At 44.3% G+C, this 21,410-nt stretch overlaps 1 protein-coding gene across 1 annotated transcript in view; it reads right to left on the bottom strand.

The window, feature by feature from the left end:
• kiaa1549la (KIAA1549-like a) overlaps window positions 1–21,410 on the bottom strand; it is a 241,453-nt gene that overhangs the window by 22,394 nt on the left and 197,649 nt on the right. Inside the window, exon 15 of the mRNA XM_078547885.1 lies at window positions 315–665. Within this exon, the coding sequence (XP_078404011.1) occupies window positions 315–665 (351 nt within the window). The remainder of the gene's footprint in view (window positions 1–314; window positions 666–21,410) is intronic.

Here is a 21,410-nt window from a genome sequence, read left to right on the forward strand (position 1 = left end):
CTGGTATGGGAGTCTAGGACAAGGGACATTGCCTTAAAATCAGAGTCAGGCCCTTGAGGAGAGAAGTTGGAAATCATTTCTTCACACAAAGGGTGGGGAAAGCAAGGTACACTCTCCAACAAAAAGTAGTAAATGTGGGATCAATTAATGAATTTAAATCTGAGATCATTAGACTTTTGTTATGCAAATGTACAAAAAGGTACGGAACCATCTTTGAATGATGGATCAAGTTTGAAGGGCTGAACGGCTTCCTTGTGTTCCTTTGTTATTATGTTCCATAATGTGGTGCATGAGTAAGGAGATGTAGTACTCACAGGTCTGGGCAAACTATATTGGCACATATCCTGTCCGTATGCAGGAACCCACTGGAGTCCGGCCCTCGATCTGCTCATGGTTCCTGGGGCACTGGTCACCAGCTCTGTGTAGGGTAACGGCTGACCTGTGGCATAGTGCAGCTGGTGACGGCCATGTGCGACCCGCCCAGCAGAGGCCAGGCTAAATGCTTCCTCCAGGAGCTGGTGCATGTGCTGCCTGACCTCGTCGATCGACGGCTGGGAGCTGAGGGTGGAAGATTCCGAGTGTCCTTTGGCCTGTCTTGCTCGGGTGGCAGTCCGAGGCTCCGCGACTCGGTCCACGTTTGTTTCTTCTGTCAATTCCGGCTCCGTCTTTAAAAAGAAAAAGCAACACGATAGAGACACAGGAAAAAGTCTTGATTAAAGGAAAACTTGCATTTTTATAGCGCTTATCATGGCCACAGGATGTGCTAAGGTGCTTTCCAGCCAATGAAATACTTCTGTGATGTGCAGTCTCTGCTGTAATGCAGGAAACAGAGCAGTCAATTTGCACACAGCAAGATCCCAAAAACAGCAATGTGATGATAACCAATCTGTTATAGTGATGTTGATTGAGGGATAAATATTCAAAAGAAGAGAAAGAAAACACAAGTTGTAGTGCTGAGGGATGAGCTGAGACATTCAAATGATACCCAATTCCTGTTTCAGAGATGTGTTAAAGATTTTACAGAACTAATTGAAATTTAAATGAGAATTCTCCCGATGTCCTGGCTGACATGATTCCTCCAATGAATAGCTGCATTGATTGTTCATCTCCTTGCGTTTTGCAGGATCTTGCTCTGCACAAATTAGCTGTGACTTTCATGAATACAGAAGAAGTTGATTACCATTCAAAGCATTCAACTGCACATGAGGTACATGGAGACATATAAGGCAATTTACTATATGCACCTGTAAGAGAAGTAGGTCGGTCTTACAACAAGGTTTTCATACTTTTCACAGAATTGAACCCATCTCAAACCAATTGTAAATCTACCCACATAGCGTCTGCTTACACAACCTGAATTATTCTGGATAATATTTTAATAATTGGTCACAGAGCTAGTTTATATTTCACACTTCATAAAGCACTGGCTTTCCGTGAATATTATATAAACCCAATGTCACAGCGACAGGGCCCTTGCTGCAGTTCTGCATTTGAATATAGTCAGTTGGGATAATATAACAGTTTCATGGTCACTTTTACTCAAGCCAGCTTTTTATTTCCAGATTTCTTAAAGATAATTGCAAATATCTGTAACTGCTAAGGTGGCACCTGATTTCACCTTCTCTGGATTATTAGTCCAGTAACATACCCACTGCATTATTAGGCCCTTTGAGAACTAATCAAAGTCAAAAAGAGTATCATGCCAACATTTTTTGTCTCAGAAGCAACACAACAACTTACAAAGGTGCAGGGTATAACTGGATATGATAACTCACCCACAAACAACAACTCGCATTTATACAGCACCTTTAACATAGTAAACCATCTCAGGAGCGTCATCAAACAAAATTTGTCACTGAGCCACATAAGGAGGTATTAGGACAGATGACCAAGTACTTGATCAAAGAGGTAGGTTTAAAGGAGCAGAGAGAGGTAGAAAGACAGAGAGGTTTAGGAAGGAAATTCCAGAGCTTCGCGCCAACGCTGCTGAAGGCACATCTGACAACGGCGGAGCGATTAAAATCGGGGATGCGCAAGAGACCAGAATTGGAAGAGTGTAGGTATCGCAGAGATTTGTAAGGCTGCAGGAGGCCAAAGAGATAGGGATTTGAAAACAAAGATGAGAATTTTAAAGTTGATGCATTACTGGACCGGGACCATTCAATGAGGGTCAGCGAGTCTGTGTTGGTGGGTGAACAAAGTTTAATTTGAGTTAAGAAACGAGCAGGAGAGTTTTGGATTGTATCTGTAAGATGGGAGGCCAGCCAGAAGTGCTTTCGAATAGTTATGTCGAGACGCAATTAGGCGTGGATGAGGGTTTCAGCAGCAGATGAGCTGAGGCAGGGGCAGAGGTGGGTGATGCTACGCCATCCCAAGCCTTATATCCCTCTGACTCTAGCCTCTTTTGCGTCCTCTTCCCTGTTACAGGTTACAGAGGTGGAGAGCGGTGTTTGGAGCACGAAAGCTTTAATCACAAGAATAAAGATGTTTAAGTTGAAACACTGAGGAAACAAAAGCCCAGACACAGCGGGTGAGATTATCTGGTCCCCTTGGCAGTGGGCGTCATGGTGGGTGTGAGTGGGCAACATGGCGAGAAGCCCAAAAAGCTGTTTTACGCCGTTGTGAAACCAGTTTGCAATCGTCCGCTCCACCCGTCAAAGGTGGGCCGTGTTTCCTGCTGCCGCATGTCGGGAGCCTAATTTCAATGCTTCAGCATCTCATTATAAGCCCTGCTTGCCGGAATCATTCCCCCACGCTGGATCATCTGGGCGCGTTGGCGTGATTGCACACCAACGTGTTTCACAACTGTACATAAACAACGTGCACCTGCCGAGCGGCACTTCACTCGGGACTTCGAGGTTTGTTTGCCGACCTTGCTTTGGGCAGCACTCGCAGTCATCAGCGCCAGGCTTCACAGACAGAACCACATCACTTTTAGGGGGGGCTCACGGGCAGGTCTCTACCTACCAGACCAGTCAAAAGACAGGATGGCTTTTCAACGGCTGCAGGGTTAGGGCTTGTCTGGGGAAGGGGGAGAAGTGGCCTCAGACAAGGGAAATGACTGCAGGCCGAGGGCTGTACTGAGGAAGGGGGATACCGCAGGGTGTTGGGGGGCAAATGTTGATCGGTGCAAGCGACCTCAAGCTGGTGAGAGCTGAGGTGGCAGTCTCCAGAGGAGATGAGGCCAGATGGAGGTGTGAGGGTTTGTGTGAGAGAGTAAGTGATGATGTCCCTTGAGCTGGCAGTGAGTGAGATGCCAGTGAATTTATGATGGGCTTGTGAAAGGGTGAGTTGAGAGTGATGAGGTGGTTGAGTTACCGTGGCGGCACAGATGAGATCATTCATCCTTTTTCTGCACTGGATGGCCGATCTCTTGTGAGCAGCATTGGTGCTGACCACCTCTGCCACCACCTCTCAAACCAGAGTAGTGAGACTCTTGGGCGTACTGCGGTCAGAGAATGGGTAGAGGACATCGCAGCGAGCCTCGACAGCATCCAAAAGGTGCCCCAAGGATGCGTCGCTGAATCGGGGGCTGCACTCTTCCTGGCTTTTGGGACCATGTGTTCACTGGAGCAGTCCTGAGCTGCAAACATTGAGAAGTGTGCGCACGGCTGCAGTTTAAATATGGCACCCACCATGAGGAAGTGGCATGGTAACGGGCATGGCGGGCAAATTGGAGGCTGCCCACTAGCGAGACGGCGTATTTCTTATTGCTGCATAGTTAATGAGGCGGGAAGAGGATGATACGGGGCAAAAACCCACCATTGCCGCCAGTGGGTAAAACGTCTTTTTTCCTGCCTTCGATCGCACTTTGTGCCAATCTGGGACGATTCCACCAGCTCTCTGAGCATTTTAACTTAGTACCAATCTCCTGCCTTTTCCCTGTAACCCTGCACATAATCATCCAATGCCCTCTTGAATGCCTCAGTTGAACCTGCCTCCACCACACTTCCAGGCAGTGCATTCCAAACCCTAACTACTCACTGTGTGAAATAGTTTTTTCTCACCTCGCATTTGCTCCTTTTGCAAAACACTTTAAAACTTTGCCCCCTGGTTCTCGATCCATTTATGAGCGAGAACAGTTTCTCCCTATTCACTCTGTCCAGACTCCTCATTATTTTGTTCAATGCATTCTCCTTAAACATGTTAGAAATGGCTCACTGTCTTATCTGAATCTGCCCTGAAGAAGCCGATTTGAGGGAATGAGGGGGGGGGGGGTACAGGCTTGAGGGAATGCTGATTTAACTCCTCTAAATAGACAGCTTCTATTTTCAAGCAGAATAAGGATCTATTAATTTTGATGAGTTAAATTTGAAGAGTCAAGAAGACCAAAATGAAATTGAATCAAGTTTTTTTTAAATTATGAAGTGGTTTAGTGGATGACCAAGGTTAGGCAATTTCCACCAATGAGCTAGTTGTAAATTATTCCAAAAAGTGAAAGGCGAGGGTGGAGAAATGCTTTGATAAAACGAATAGTTAAACCAGAGGTAACTGGGAAGAGTCAACAAACATTAGAAGCAGAGGTCAATACATGTCTATGGGTAAAAAGCAAGGCAATGGGATTAGTTTTGGATTGGTCCTGCAAAGAGCCTGCACAGACACAATGCAGTAAATGGCCTCTTATTCCTCTGCCAAATTTGCTTCAAAATCCGCTTGTAGATTTGAGCACAAACATTTCACTACTGTTTCCTTTTTTGGATGCCGATCAGCTTGCTGTGCGCTTCAAGCATTCTCTGTTTTTTAAAACTTCTAAACATGGGGCTACAGAAACCATTGTTGGCATTAACAATGGACCAAATTGAACATATCCTCAAATTCATTATTTTAAAGGCGATATTAGCATATTAACATAAAAGGTTAAACAGGCTCCTGTGGACCATAAATACCAGCATGGACGAGTTGTTCGAATGGCTTGTGTTTGTGCTATAATTTCCATGTAACCCTCCATTAAAATAGTGGTTAGAGAAAAATGGAACGAAGGTTTGGTCACTATTATTGGGGTTCGTGTGGGCGGGGGATGAGGAGGGTAGAGGAAGTGGGGATGGTGTAGTGATAACGTTAATGCCACTGGATGAGTAATCCAGAGGACCAGGCTAACACTGTAGGACATGGGTTCAAATCCCGCCAGCTGGTGGAATTTAAATTCAATTAATAAATCTGGAATCAAAAGCTAGTCATGGTAATAGTGACCACAAAACTATCGTTGATTGTCATAAAAATCCATCTGGTTCACTCATGCCCTTTAGGGAAGGAAATCTGTTGTCATTACCCAGTCTGGCCTACATGCAACTCTAGACCCAAAAGCTATGTGGCTGGCCCTCAACTGCCCTCTGAAATGGCCTAGCATGCAACTCAGTTGTATCATATATTATGATCCAAGTTGAGGTTACCCCAAGACAAGCCTGATCCCAGAGTGGAACCCAGCTTGATAGATCCTAACTTTTAATCTTGTATGTTTAGATACGTGAGAGTAACTACTGAACAGAGACATAGGAGTCAGCTGATGAACTTTCAACAAAAGAATAAAACATTTATTCAACAAGAAAAGGTGAGCTATGTTACAGTACTCCTTCACCCACAACTATAACTTTACAGATGTATACAGATTTGTAAGGATAATACAAGTTACAAAAGCTATCTTATACTCTAATGTTCACAGTAAATACACAGTCCATGTAAACCTATGGCACCCTGTGGTCAGACACGCCACACTCTGAAACCAAGTGACAGATGCCACCTCAAACAGATGCTATGGATCTCTCCTCAACTCCCCCCAGATGTTTGTCACACCGTGAGCCAACCAGTGTCACTGAATTCTGAATTCTGTCCTTCAAACGAGGGATTCCAATCTCTACTCGCCTTGGAATCTTCTCCCAAACTGACGTTTTACTCAGACACCTTCCACAAGGGTTCACCTCCAGGGTTTCGAACTCTCCTTCTGATGTTCTTCTTCCCTGGGTCACCATATGCACTCAAGCTGTCTTCCATGCACTCTCTCTCACCAACTCAGCCTTAACAGTACATCACTGCTTCACATGCCCATAGCAAAGAATTACAGACCTTCAGTTGTCTCTTTGAATCTTCTTGCTTCTTGTAAGCTGTTCTCACTTTAAATCTGAAGCTTGGAGCCTTTCTCTCTGCCCCTCACTCTTAACTTTGCTTAACAAGACCTTTTCCCAGGTTCCTGTCCTTCCTTTAACTAGAAGGTCTTCTTTGGACTTTCTCTTCTTCCACTTCCCTGGACTTTTGGGGTTTTTCTTAGCTTAGGCTTGACAACTATCCCCTTTTAGGCTGCTTCTGCTTCACATCTGCCTTCAAACCAACTGAACTCAATCAGCTTCCAAAACAAACTGCTGTCTTTCTTCTTGTGTGTGTGTGTCTGTGGGAGGAACCTGCTTATCTGGCCCCCTGTTGCTAGCACTGTTTTTCCCACTCTTGTGTGTTTACTTTCACTTTTTAGGGGTCTTAAATGTCTCATTAGAAATGCAAGCAGCCTTTTAAAGTGAAACTAAAACTCCATTTGACCGTTCATAACTTACAGATGCAGAAATACAAGTGAAACTTGAACTTTAAAGCTAAAATTCATTCCTAACATGTACAAATACAAGTATAACTTACTTAAGCTATCTCTATTTTCTAACACATACCACTATGAAGTCCAAAAGGAATGAAACCAGACAGAACACCCAGCAGTGACCTAGGCACCGGAAACGAAAATGGCAAAACCAGGCCTGCAGACTCTGCAAAGTCTTCCTTATTAACATCTGGGGGGTTATGCCAAAATTGGGAGAGCTGTCCCGCAGGCTAGTCAAGCAACAGTCCGACATAGTCATACTCATGGACAATGTCCCAGATACCGACATCACCATCCCTGGATATGTCCTGTCCCACCAATAAGACTGACCCACCAGAGGTGGTAGCACAGTGGTATACAGTTGGGAGGGAGTTGGCCTGGGAGTCCTCAACATCGATACGGACCCCATGAAGTCTTGTGACATCAGGTCAAACATGGGCAAGGAAACCTCCTGCTGATTACCGCATACCCTTCAGCTGATGAATCTGTACTCCTCCATGATAAACACAAATTGGAAGAAGCACTGAGGGTGGTGATGGGCATAGAATGTACTCTGGGTGGGGGACTTCAATGTCCATCACCAAGAGTGGCTCAGTAGCACCACTACTGACCGAACTGGCTGAGCCCTAAAGGTCAAAGCTACTAGCTCCCGGCAGGTGGTGAGGGAACCAACAAGAGGGAAAAACCTATTTTATCTCAGCCTCACTAATTCTGTATATCGTGGATGCGTCTGTCCATGACAGAATTGGTAGAAGTAAACACTGAATAGTCCTTGTGGAGACAAAGTCCCATGTTCACATTGAGGATCCCCTCTATTGTGTTGGGTGGCACTACGGGATAGATTTCGAACAGATCTATCAGCTCAAGACTGGGCATCCATGAACGGCTATGGGCCATCAGCAGCAGCAGAATTATATTTGACCGCAATCTGTAACCTCATGGCCCGGCATATCCCCCACTCTACCATTACCATTAAGCCGGGAATCAACTCTGGTTCAATGAAGAGTGCAGGAGGGCATGCCAGGAGCGGTACCATGCATACCTAAAAATGAGGTGCCAACCTACTGAAGTTACAACATAGGATTACTTGTGTGCCAAACAGCATCAGCAGAAAGTGATAGACAGAGCTAAGTGATTCCACAAGCAATGGATCTGATCTAAGCTCTGCAGTCCTGCCACATCCAGTCATGAGTGATGGTGGGCAATTAAACAACTAACAAGAGGAAGAGGCTCCACAAACATCCCATCCACAATGGTTGGGGACCCAGCATATCAGTGGAAAAGAGAAGGCTGAATCATTTGTACCTATCTTCAGCCAGAAGTGACGAGTGGATGATCCATCTCGGCCTTCCGCTGAGGCCTCCAGCATCACAGATACTGGTCTTCAGCCAATTCCATTCACTCCACGTGATATCAAGAAATGGCTGAAGGCACTGGACACTGCAAAGCTGCACCTGGAATCACTGTGGAGCAGCCGCAAATTTGAAATCTTCATGGATAGCATGTGCAGTGAGCTGGTCGCATCGCAGGTAAAGAGTGCATAGGTAGAAAGGGAATGGGTGACTGCCAGACTGAGTGAAAGCATTAGGCAGGTAGTGCAGGAGTGTCCTGGGCCCATCTCCCTCTTCAACAGATTTTCCGTTTTGGTTTCGGCTGGGGGAGATGGTTTCTGAGGGGAAATGCAGCAAGAGCCAAGTCCGTGGTACCACGAGTGGTTCAGCTGCAGAGAGGGGGAGAAAAAAAGTGGGAGAGCAAAAGTGAAAGGGGATTCTATCATATGTGGAACAGATAGACGTTTCTGCGGCCATAGACGTGACACCAGGATGGTATGGTGCCTCCCTGGTGCCAGAGTCAAGGATGTCACTGAGTGGCTAACAGAACATTTTGAGGGGGGAGGGTGACACCAACGACATAGGTAAAAAGAGGGATGAGGTCCTGAAAGCAGAATATAGGGAGCTAGAAAATAAATAAAAAAGCAGGACCTCAAAGGTAGTAATCTCAGGATTATTCCCAGTGCCACGTGCTAGCAGGATCAGAAATAGAAGAATGGACCAGATGAGTGCATGGGTGGAGAGATGGTGTAGGAGGGAGGGATTTATGTTCCTGAAGCATTGGGATCAATTCTGGGAAGATGGGACCTGTACAAGCTGGACAGGTTGCACCCCAGCAGGACCGGGACCCAATATCCCCACAGGGGGATTCACTAGTATTGTGGGGGAGGGTTTAAAATAGATTGGGAGGGGGAGGGGAACCCGAGCAGGGAGGCGCAAGAGAGGGAAGCAAAGATAGGAATGAAAGACAGAAAAATAGAAAGCAAAAGTGGAAGGTAGAGGAAACATGGGCTAGCAGCAAATAGGGAAATGGCACAAAAAGTATGCGTAGAAATGTTAAAAAGACAAGTCTAAAGGCATTGCATCTGAATGCACGGAGCATTCGCAATAAGGTAGATGATTTAACAGTGCAAATAGATGTAAAAGGGTATGATATGATTGCGGTTATGGAGACATGGCTGCAGGGTGACCAAGGCTGGGAGCTGAATATCCAAGGGTACTTGATATTTAAGACAGACAGGCAAAAAGGAAAATGAGGTGGTGTGGCATTATTAGTTAAGGATGAAATCAATGCAATAGTGAGACAGGATATTGGCTTAGAAAATCTAGATGTAGAATCATGCTGGGTGGAGCTAAGAAGCAACAAAGGGCAGAAAACATTAGTGGGAGTTGTTTATAGGCCTCCAAACAGTAGTGCTAAGGTAGGGGATGCCATTAAACAGGAAATTAGAGATGCATGGAACAAGGGTGCTATAGTAATCATGGGTGACTTTAATCTACATATAGGCTGGGCGAACCAAATTAGCAACAATACTGTGGTGAATTAATTCCTGGAGTGTGAATGAAATGGTTTTTTTAGACCAGGATGTCGAGGAACTGACTAGGGAACAGGCTATCCTAGATTTGGTATTAGTGAAGATTAGTGAAGACAAATGAGAAGGGGTTAATTAATAATCTTGTTGTGTGGGGTCCTTTGGGGAACAGTGACCATAACATGATAGAATTTCTCATTAGGATGGAAAGTGAAGTAGTCCAATCCGAAACTAGGGTCCTAAATCTTAACAAAAGAAACTACAAGGTATGACGCGTATGTTGACTAAGACAGATTGGGAACGTCATTAAAGGCATGATTTTGGATAAACAATGGCTAATATTTAAGAAACAAGTGTATGTATTGCAGCAGTTATACATTCCTTTCTGGTGCAAAAAGACAACAGGAAAAGGGGCCCAACCATGGCTAACAAAAGAAATTAAGGATAGTATTAGATCCAAAGAGGAGTCATATAGGTTGCTAGGAAGAGTCACGAGCCTAAGGGTTGGGAGCAGTTTAGAATTCAGTAAAGGAGAACCAAGAGATTGATTAGGAGGGGAAAAATGGAGTATGAGAGTAAACTTACAAGGAACATTAAAGCAGACTGTAAAAACGTCTACAAGTATGTAAAAAGAAAAAGATTAGTGAAGGCAAATGTAGGCCCCTTACAGTCTGAAATAGGAGAATTTATAATAGAAAACAAGGAAATGACAGAACAATTAAACAACTACTTTAGTTTTGTTTTCATGGAGGAAGACATAAATAACTTCCCAGAAATAGTAGGGAACCAAAGGTCTAGTGAAAAGGAGGAATTGAAGGAAATTAGTATTACTAAAACAATAGTGCTGGAGAAATCAATGGAACTGAAAGCTGATAAATTGCCAGGGCTCTGTAGGTGTCATCTTCCAAAATTCTGTGGATTCTGGAACTGTCCTGGCAGATTACAGGGTGACAAATGTAACCTCACTATTTTAAAAAGGAGGGGGTGAGAAAACAGCTAATTACAGACTGGTTAGCTTAACCTCAGTAGTAGGGAAAATGCTAGCATCTATTATAAAGGATGTGATAACAGGACACTCAGAAAATATCAATGGTATTAGATAAAGTCAACATGGATTTATAAAAGGGAAATCATGTTTGACAAACCTACTGGAGTTCTTTGAGGTAGGAACTAGCAGAATAGATGAGGGAGAACCAGTGGATGTGGTGCATTTGGATTTTCAGAAAGCTTTTGATTAAGTCCCACATAAGAGGTTAGTGTGCAAAATTAAAGCACATGGGATTCGGGGTAATATATTGGCATGGATTGAGAATTGGTTAGCAGACAGGAAACAGAGAGTAGGAAAAAATGAGTCTTTTTTGAAGTGGCAGGCTGTGACTAGTGGAGTACTGCAGGGATCAGTGCTTGGGCCCCAGCTATTCACAATATGTATCAATGATTTGGATAAGGGAACCAAATGTAATATTTCCAAGTTTGCTGATGACTGAAACTTGCTGAAACTTGGTGGGAAGGTGAGTGATGAGGCTTCAAGGCGATTTAGACAGGTTGAGTGTATGGGCAAATACATGGCAAATGCAGTATAACGTGGACAAGTATGAAGTTATCCACTTTGGTAGGAAAAACAGAATGGCAGAGTATTATTTAAATGGTGATATATTGGGAAATGCTGATGTGCAAAGGGACCTAGGCGTCCTTACACACCAATCACTGAAAGCAAGCATCCAGGTGCAGCAAGCAGTTAAGAAGGCAAATGGTACGTTGGCCTTCATTGCGAGAGGACTTGAATACAGGAGCTAGGATATCTTACTGCAGGTGTACAGGGCCTTAATGAGACTACACCTAGAGTATTGTGTGCAGCTTTGGTCTCCTTACCTAAGAAAGGGTATACTTGCCATAGAGGGAGTGCAGCGAAGGTTACCATCCTGGGATGGCAGGATTGTCGTATAAGGGGAGATTGGACTGATTAGGCCTGTATTCACTGGAGTTTAGAAGAATGAGAGGAGATCTCATTGACGCATATAAAATTCTGACAGGGATGGATATGCAGGGATGATATTTCCTCTGGCTGGGGGGGTCTAGAACAAGGAGTCACAGTCTCAGGATGTGGGGTCGACCATTTAGAACTGAGTTGAGGAGAAACTTCTTCTCTCAGAGGGTGGTGAACCTGTGGAATTCTCTACCACAGAAGGCTGTGGGGGCCAAGTCACTGAATATATTTAAGAAGGAAATAGATTTCTGGACTCTAAAGACATCAAGGGGTATGGGGAGAGAGCAGGAGTACGGCATTGAGATAGATGATCAGCCATGATTAAATTGAATGGGACAGCAGGCTCGATGGGCCGAATAACCTATTCCTGTCCCTATTTTCTATGTTTCTATGTTAAGTAGAGAAGTTCTGATTGATATTTATCACTCAAACACCATCACTAAAATCAGATCATCTGATCATTGCCTCATTGCTGTTTGTGGGACCTTGCTTTGCACAAATTGGTTGCAGCGTTTCCCGACATTAAAACAGTAACCACGCTTCAAATGTACTTCACCGGTTATAAAGCTCTTTGGCTTGTTCTGAGGTTGTGAAAGGTACTATATGAACGCACACTCTTCCTTCATTCATTCTTGTTTCAGTCAAAAGCTAACAGATACTTGTTGGCACCAGCACCAGTGGGAGTGGTAGCAACTGGCAGCAATGCAACTATCAGAGGCCCAGAAACATTGTGTGACCTCAGACCAAAGATGAGTAAGAGCAGGATGGGATTCGCAGGGTGGGGGCTTACAGGGCGGGAGGTTGCAGGGGGTCAGAGGCAAGGGCAGGAGTTGCTTTCATTCTCCCCTCCTCTTCCCAATTCCGGGTTCCTCGATTAGACACAGAGTGCCTGACAACAAAGGGCCTGCAATTATGGGATTATGGCAATTAAGGGATGATATTTCCTCTGGCTGGGGGGGTCTAGAACAAGGAGTCACAGTCTCAGGATATGGGGTCGACCATTTAGAACTGAGTTGAGGAGAAACTTCTTCTCTCAGAGGGTGGTGAACCTCCATTATGCAATGGCTCAATGACAGTTTTGGTTGACAGACAATATCTCTTTGGATCTTAAGACTATAGCCTTTGCCCTCTGCTCCCGAAGAATGTCCACAACTAGGATTAGTAAATCATCTCAATTACAGTACACACACTGTACAGTAACAGGATTAAGCATGGCATTGTGCAGCTTTGCTTCTGATAGACAGAAGAGTTACTGACACACCAGTAATTTAAACACAAGACCCAACCAGACAGAGATGTAGAATCCTAGAATAATACAGCATAGAAATGGAGGTCTTGTGATGCAATGGGTAGTGTCCCTACTACTGAGCCAGAAGTGTTGGGTTTGAGTCCCACCCCAGGACTTGATGGCTGAGGAAGGTGCATTCATAATGCAGCCAAACAGGTTGAATATCAACCTGGAAACCCTTCCAACACAAGCCAATGGCAGGTGGTGAGAGTGGGAGGGATTCTTGGTCAGCTATATGTGATGGAAAGAAAGTTAGCGCCTCTACCATCACTATGCATAGCTTGAGACTACAACATGCATGTAGAAGTGCACGTTGCCACAGCAACCTGGACTCCCTGAGTGAACTGCAATACATCACCACCACAGTACAGAAAGTGACCATTCGGCCCATCAAGTCTGTGCTGGCTCTTTCAAAAAGCAGTCCAATTAGTCCCTGTGCCCTTTCTTCATAGTCTTATGAAAAAATGCACAGGTTTGCACTCATGAAGGACTTCAGTGCAGTACTGATGTGGGGGGGTGGGCAGTTTATGAAGGCTTATATTCTTTTGGGTGAGACATTGAATCAAAGTCATGTCCACCTACTCGTTTGGATGTTAAAGAGTCCGTGGCACAACTTGAAAATAGGCAGGAGATTTTCCAGGCTTGTTTCTGGCCAGCACAAACTCAGCTCGCACCCACCAAAAAAACAAATTAACTGGTCATTCATCTTATTTGCTTTTCTGTGCTATCTAGTGTGAACAAATTAGATGTCACATTTGCCAAGAGTGACCGTACGCTCATGTTATTCCTCAGAGAACACAATGCAAACTTCAAACATATTATGCAAATTAGAGGCAGCAGCTAAAAGACCTTTATTAAAAACAATACAAAACACTTGTATAGCCATCCATCAAAATGTCATGTCACTTAATTGATTTATTAATATAAATCAATTTTGTAAATAAGATTTGGTCATGTGATGATGCCACTGAACACTTACAGCAATGGCCCTTCCTCAACTTCCTGCTTGCTTCAACCTAAAATATTTCGCTCCTTTCAAATGCTTGGTAATGGTAATCATAGACTGTGAGTTGGACTGAATGCAGACCTTTGCGGAGGGAACCATGGTGGCAAGAGATTACGTGGGAGGGTGGAAGGGACTGATGTGGGATTCCCAGCCGCATTTTTTTTTATTCGTTCATTGGATGCGGGAGTCGCTGGCTAGGCCAGCATTTACTGCGCATCTGTCATTGCCCTTGAGGTGGTGGTGGTGAGCTCCCTTCTTGAACCGCTGCAGTCCATGTGGTGTAAGTACACCCACAGTGCTGTTAGTAAGAGAGTTCCAGGATTTTGACCCAGTGACAGTGAAGGAACGGCAATATATTTTCAAGTCAGGATGATGTGTGACTTGAAGGGAACTTGCAGCTGGTGGTGCTCCCATGCATCTGCTGCCCTTGGCCTTCCAGGTGGTAGAGATTGCAGGTTTGGAAAGTGCTGACAGAGGAGCCTTGGTGAGTTGCTGCAGTGCATCTTGTAGATGGTACACACTGCTGCCACTGTGCGTCAGTGGTGGAGGGAGTGAATGTTTATTGTGCTGGATTGGGTGCCAATTAAGTTGGCTGCTGTGTCCTAGGTGGTATTAAGCTTCTTGAGTGTTGTTAGAGCTGCACTCATCCAGGCAAGTGAAGAGTATTCCATCACACTCTTGACTTGGACTTGTAGATGGTGGACAGAGCTTTGGGAGTCAGGAGGTAAGTTACTCTCCGCAGAAGTCACAACCTCTGACCTGCTTTTGTAGCCACAGCCATTATATGGCTCATCCAGTTCAGTTGTTTGTCAATGGTAACCCCCAGGATGTTGATAGTGGGGGAATCAGTGATGGTAATGTCATTGAATATCAAGGGGAGATGGTTGGATTCTCTCTTGTTGAAGATGGCCATTGCCTAACACTTGTGTGGTGTGAATGTTACTTGCCACTTATCAGCCCAAGCCTGAATATTGTCCAGGTTTTGCTGCATGGACTGCTTCAGTATCTGAGGAGTCGTAAATAGTGCTGAACACTGTGCAATCATCCACAAACATCCCCACTTCTGACCTCATGATGCAGGGAAGGTCATATATGAAACAGCTGAAGATGGTTGGGCCGAAGTCCTGAGGAACTCCTGAAGCGATTTCCCGGGATTGAGATGATTGACCTCCAACAACCACAACCATCTTCCTTTGTTCTAGATATGACTCCAACCAATGGAGAGTTTTCCCCGATTCCCACTGACTTCAGTTTTGCTATGGCTCCTTAATGCCACACCCGGTCAAATGCTGCCTTGATGTCAAAGGCAGTCACTCTCACCTCACCTCGGGAGTTCAGCTCTTTTGTCTGTGTTTGACTCAATGATGAGATAATTAACACCCATTATCCCCCAGCCCATTGTAATTTAGTGGTGTCTCAGGTACTTGGAGTTTGTTGGCTTTCCCGCCCTCAGACAGCCACCCAGGTTTGCCTGCAACTTCCTGGGCAGGCCCTTTGTTGTCAGGCACTCTGTGTCTAATCGAGGAACCCGGAATTGGGAAGAGGAGGGGAGAACGAAAGCAACTCCTGCCCTTGCCTCTGACCCCCTGCAACCTCCCACCCTGTAAGCCCCCACACTGCAAATCCCATCCTGCTCTTACTCACCTTTGGTCTGAGGTCACACAATGTTTCTGGGCCTCTGATAGTTGCATTGCTGCCAGTTGCTACCACTCCCACTGGTGCTGGTGCCAACAAGTACCTGTTAGCTTTTGACTGGCAGGCAGTCTCAGTGGGTGGGGTTTCCACTGCCGGGGACCTCAATCGCAGGGGAGGTTTGACTGTTGCCACTTAAGGGGCACTAAGTTCCATCAGGCCTCCCCCATGGAACAGATTGGGGTTCCCTACTGGTTCTCCGGCCGGTGGGTGAGACCCCACTCGGCCCCACAAAATTCAGCCCTTTGTATGGTGCCATAAAATGCTGAGCTATTCAACTGCATGCCTAGTGCTCCACAGGATGGTTTTCTGAAGGGCAGTGCTATGTTCTGTGCTGTGAAGTTCCAGGCTTCCTAAGTGCGTAGCGCACCCTTGCCTCTGAGTCAGAAGGTCATGGATTCATAAGAACATAAAAAAATTGGAGCAGGAGTAGACTATATGGCCCCTCAAGCCTATTTGGCCATTCAATAAGAACATGGCTGATCATCTACCTTAATTCCACTTTCCCGCCCTATCTCCATATCCATTGATTCCATTGAACAGGTTCAAGTCCAAGTCCAGAGACTCAAGCACTTAATCCAGCCTGATGGTCCCAATACAGTACTGAGGGAGAGTGGCATTGTTGGAGGTGCCAACTTTCAGATGAAACAGTAAACTGTCTCTGCCCTCTCAGGTGAATATAAACACATTTTAGTGCCATTTGATGAAGGGCAAGTGACCTGATCAATAATGAACCTACAATCTACATCGCTAAAGGCAGATCGCCTGTTCAATATCCTGTTGCTGTTTATGGGAAATTGCTATGTGCAAATTGAATGCATTTCCCTAATTTACAACATCAATTTGAAGTACTTCATTAGCTGTAAATTGCTTTGGGATGTCCTGAGGTTTTAAAAGATGCTCTATAAACGCAAGTATTTATTTCTTTGTTACAAGCTAGCATTAAATTATTTTTATTTGTTCATGGGATATGAGCATCAATGCAAGACCAGCATTTATTGCCCATCCCTAATTGCCCTTGAGAAGGGGACAGTGAGCCACTTTCTTGAACCGCTACAGTCCAACTGGTATACATACACCCACAGTGTGGTTAGGGTGAGAGCTCCAGGAATTTGACCCAGCAATGGTGAAGGAGCAGTGACATCGTTCTAAGTCAGGATGTGTCACTTGGAGGGGTACTTGCAAGTGGTGGTGTTCCCATGCATTGTTGCCCTTGTTCTTCTGGGTGGTAGGAGTTAACAGTTTGAAAAATATGTCAAAGGAGCCTTGGCAAGTTGTTGCAATGCATCTTGTATATGGTACATACTGCTGCCTGCTGTGTGCCAGTGATGGAGGGTGTGAATGTTTAAGGTCATGGACTGCTTTGCTCTGGATAATATCAAGCTTCTTGAGTGTTGTTGGAGCTGCACTCATTCAGGTAAGTGGAGAATCCAGACTTGTGCCTTGTAGATGGTGGACAAGCTCTGGGGAGTCAGGAGGTGAGTTACTCTCTGCAGAATTCCCATCCTCTGACTTACCGTTGTACCCACAGTATTTATATGGCCGGTCCAGTTAAGTTTCTGTTTCATGGTAACCCCCAGGATGTTGACGATGGGGGATTTAGCAATGGTGATGATGTTACACATCAAAGGTAGAAGGTTAGATACTCTCTCTTCTTGGACATGGCCATTGCCTGGCACTTGTGTGCTACAAATGTGACTTGCCACTTATCAGCCCAAGCCTGAACGCTGTTCAGGTCTTGCTGTGTGTGGGTATGGAGTTTTCAGTATCTGAGGAATTGTGAATGGTATTGAACACTGTGCATTCATCAATGAACATCCCCACTTCTAACCTTATAATGAGGGATCGTCATTGATGAAGCAGCTAAGGTGGTTGGGCCTAGGACGATACCCTGAGAAACTCCTGCAGCAATGTCCCTCTTTATCGGTTCTCTCACCATCTTCCGCTGTCAGATATGTCCTTCAGGGCTCAGCTAACTCAGCCACTGCTTCTTCCAAATGGTGCTCAACATGGAGGAATGCTGATTCAACAGCTGAGGGAAGGCCATAGGTGATAATCAGCAGGAGGTTTCCTTCTCCATATTTGATCAGATGCCATTATACTTCATTGGATCCGCAGTCAAAATTGAGGACTCCCAGTGCCACTCCCTCCTGACTGTATACCACTGTGCTTTCACCTCTAGTGGGTCAGTCTTGCAGTGGGAATGACAATGAGGGAGTTTGGGACATTGCTTCTAAGGTATGATTCAGTGAGCATGGCTCTGTCAGGCTCCTAATTTTGGCTCTCCCAATCTTGACTCCCCAAAGCTTCTCCCAACCTCACAACATTTAAGAAGTAATTAGATGAGCACTTGAGACGCCATAGAATACAGGGCTAGGGGCCAAATGCTGGAAAATGGGGTTAGAATAAATAGGTGCTTTATGGCCGGCATGGACACGATGGGTGGAAGGGCTTGTTTCTGTGCTGTATAACTCTATGACTCTCTCTTGGCAGAAGCCTCCATACGTTAGTGAGGTGCACTTTGCAGGGTGAACTGGGCAAAGTGCGTCTTTGTTGTTTCAGAGTATCTAGGTCGCTGTCAGGTGGTCCATCCAGTTTTATTTTTATTTAACTTTTCTATAATAGTTTCATACAACTGCTTAGCTTGTGAGGCCATTTCAATGGCAGTTAAGAGTCAACCACATTGCTCTGAAGTCGAGTTACAGGTAGCCCGAGGATGAAGGCAGATTTCCATCACTAAAGGACATCAGATTATTTTTATGACAATCCAGTGGTTTCATTATCATCATTACTGAGGCTATCTGTTTGTTCTAGGTTTATTTAATTAATTGAGTTGAAATTCTGTCATTGTGGGATTTGAACTCATCTCTCCAAAGCATTCATCCAAGCCTTTGAATTACTAGTTCAGTAACATTACTGTTATAGTAGGTCCCCATTAGACTCAGTAATTTGGTTAACTACTTCAATGCTCCATAAAGCTCTTAGCTATTGTCATATCCACATGACATGAAAGAGATCATAAACTGTTTAAATCAAGCATTATTTTCTGTTTATTTAAAAAATGGACTCTGCTGGGCCAAAAACATGGCTGCTAAAGGTTTATGATTTGCAAGTTGGCTACAGTTCTGGAAACTTCCAACAGCAATTACAGAACAAAGCTCAACCCTTGCCCTTGTGAAATCTCACACCTATCTTGTGTGGATCCATTACAATCAACAAAACACGGGTTGGGGGCGGTGGGGGGGGGCATCATACAGTCTGTCTCCTCGGCCTGGACTTATAACAAAGAAAGAGCCATCAAAACTTGACATACTTGCAGATGAGCTAATAGCCACCACCTATCTCCTAAGGTCATCAATGGATTTTGTCCAGAGACATAGAAACTGATTGTTAACCTGAAACTGACTCATCAATGGACAACATCACATGGCCTAAGCTCCTCTGGCCTTTGGAAAGTTTTAATGTTACATTCTACTGTTAACATACAGCCTGTCAACACCAAAGGAGGAGTCCAGGCTGACAACAAAGCCTGCCTTAAGTCTACATCTCCTCAAAGCCTGGTTCTCTGTGAGATTCCTGCCATTGCCTGTAGAGCAGGCATAGTCTCCGTATACCAAACTCATCTTGCTGCATCATCACCTACTTTGAAGGAATTCAGCAACTCCTGATTTCAGCTAGCTGAACCCGCCTGAACTTTAACTCCTACGTGAAGGGACCCTTCACTGGACTCTGACATTTTGGGCTCTGACATTCACATGAATTAATATTCCTGTCTTTGTTTTCTTTTATTCTAAGTTATTCCTACTTGTAAAACTTTTCTTTCCTATTGCCTTCTTGTGTGCTTGTTTGTGTGTATGAAGTTGTGACAACCATCCCCCGGGTTTGAATGTCTGAATAAACAATACTGATTTAACCCGAAAGACAGTTTGCTGCAAGTTACTTAAAACTGACTTCACAAACAGAGGGTTTGGAGAAGCACACCACAGTCTGTTTCAAAAATTAAAAAGAACCTCTACTCACAGGCAGATGGTGAGAAAAATAAAGGGGCACAGTTTGCCTCTCTTCCCTGTCCGTTACTCTATTATCACCTACAATGTGGTTACATGGCAGAAGAAATTCCCTTTCCTAATACAATAAGAAAATTGATCCATTTGACTTCTAATCCCAATGAAAACCTTTTTGAAAAAATCGGGAGCAGGTGATTCACCCCCAGTCCTTTTCTACCATTCAGTTATATCATGGCTGGTCTGTACTGTAACTCCTTTTAGCTGCCTTTTCATACATCCCTCGATAGCCTTACCCAATAGAAATCTATCGTGCTTAGATTATTTACCCCTCTTCATAGCTGTAAGGCCAAACCTATTGAAAATTTGAAAAATTAGTTTGATTGATTTTTATTAGATTAGGTTATTAAGAGTTACAGAATCAAGACAGGTAAATGGTGTTAAGATAAAGATCAGCCATGAACTAACTGAATGGCAGAATAAATTCAGGGGATTGAATGGTGTAGTAATTATGGTTTTATTTAGTGTGTAATGTATCTTTAAGAATAATACTTGTTAGGCAAGATCACACGATCTGTAGTAAATAATAGGGAGAGTAACACGGGCTAACTCAGCAGCCAGTGTAGAGATAGAGTTGGAGTTGAAAGCACACATGTAGTTGCTGCACAGTACATTGTAAATAAACTTAATGTTTCCACCCAAGAAGTGTCTGCTGATCAACTCTATCATTAATAGCACAACTCAGCCACTCTACAACAAACTGGCGTGGAGGATAAAACAGGGTTGAACAGAAGAAATCAAGTTAAAAAGAAATCGGCACTGTACCTCACCCAGTAATTGTAAGTAGCAAGCTCCGTTAGAATTGAAGAAGTTATCACCTCTCAAAATGCCACAATTTGGGAGAATTGATCATTTTGAACCAGCTGTAGACGATTGGTCTCAATACATAGAATGCCTCACATTCTTTGTTCAAGCGAGCGAGATTACAGGGGAAGAGATTAAGTTAGGGATCCTCTGGAGTACGTGTGGGAGCAAAACCTACAGGTTGATTCAAAGTTTGACAGCACCCAGTGCCCCAGATTCGAAGAATTTCAATGAATTGGTGGACCTCATGAAGGGTCATTTCCAACCAAATCCCTCAGTCACGATGCAGAGGTTCCGGTTTAATTTGCGAAATAGAGCCCCGGGTGAGACAATTGTATGCTACATGACAAATTTGAAGCAGCTAACGGAACATTGTGAGTTTGGTACGACTCTGAACGACCTGCTCAGAGATCATTTAGTGTATGGTGTGAAAGAGAAAAGATTCAGAAAAGATTATTATCCGAAATGAATCTGGATTCCAAAAAGGCGTTAGAGATAGCGCTGGCCATGGAAAACACAGTAAGAGATTCAAAAGCAATACAGGGTGCGCAAAATGGTGCCATCCTCCACATCAGGCGGGAAATCTCAGCCGAAAAAGGCACGAGAAAGCGAGATCTGCCAAGAAGCGGGAAACAGCCCCCGCTAGCCGAAGAATAAAAAAAAATGGCTTAACAGCAAAATCGAAGAATAATTTTAATAGAGGTGAAAACAGTCAGTTTTTTAGCGATTGGCAGTTTAAAAAAATCAAATGCTACTATTGTCATAGGAATGGACATATGATGAGGCAGTGCAAGGAAAGATTTAAGCAGGCTTATAAATAAAAGAAGAAGCCCAACAAAATCTATAACGTAGAAGAGCCTGAAGCGACAAATTCATACATTTACTCGTTGTTTAATGTGAAAGTTGGAAAGACAAAACCAATCTTTGTCACAGTGAAAGAAAAAGGCGAACCTGTTAGAACGGAAGTGGACACAGGAGCTTCCACTACAGGAATTGGGGAACATACTTTCAGATATCTGAATAATGGTGAACATCAACTAAGTTTAGAAGAAACAGCCGCCAAGCTAAAAACATATACAGGTGAAGACATTCAAATAAAAGGCATAAGCAGAGTAACTGGAAGCCAATGGCA

The sequence above is a fragment of the Cetorhinus maximus genome, chromosome 9 (genome assembly GCF_964194155.1).
Source record: "Cetorhinus maximus chromosome 9, sCetMax3.hap1.1, whole genome shotgun sequence".
NCBI lineage: Eukaryota > Metazoa > Chordata > Chondrichthyes > Lamniformes > Cetorhinidae > Cetorhinus > Cetorhinus maximus.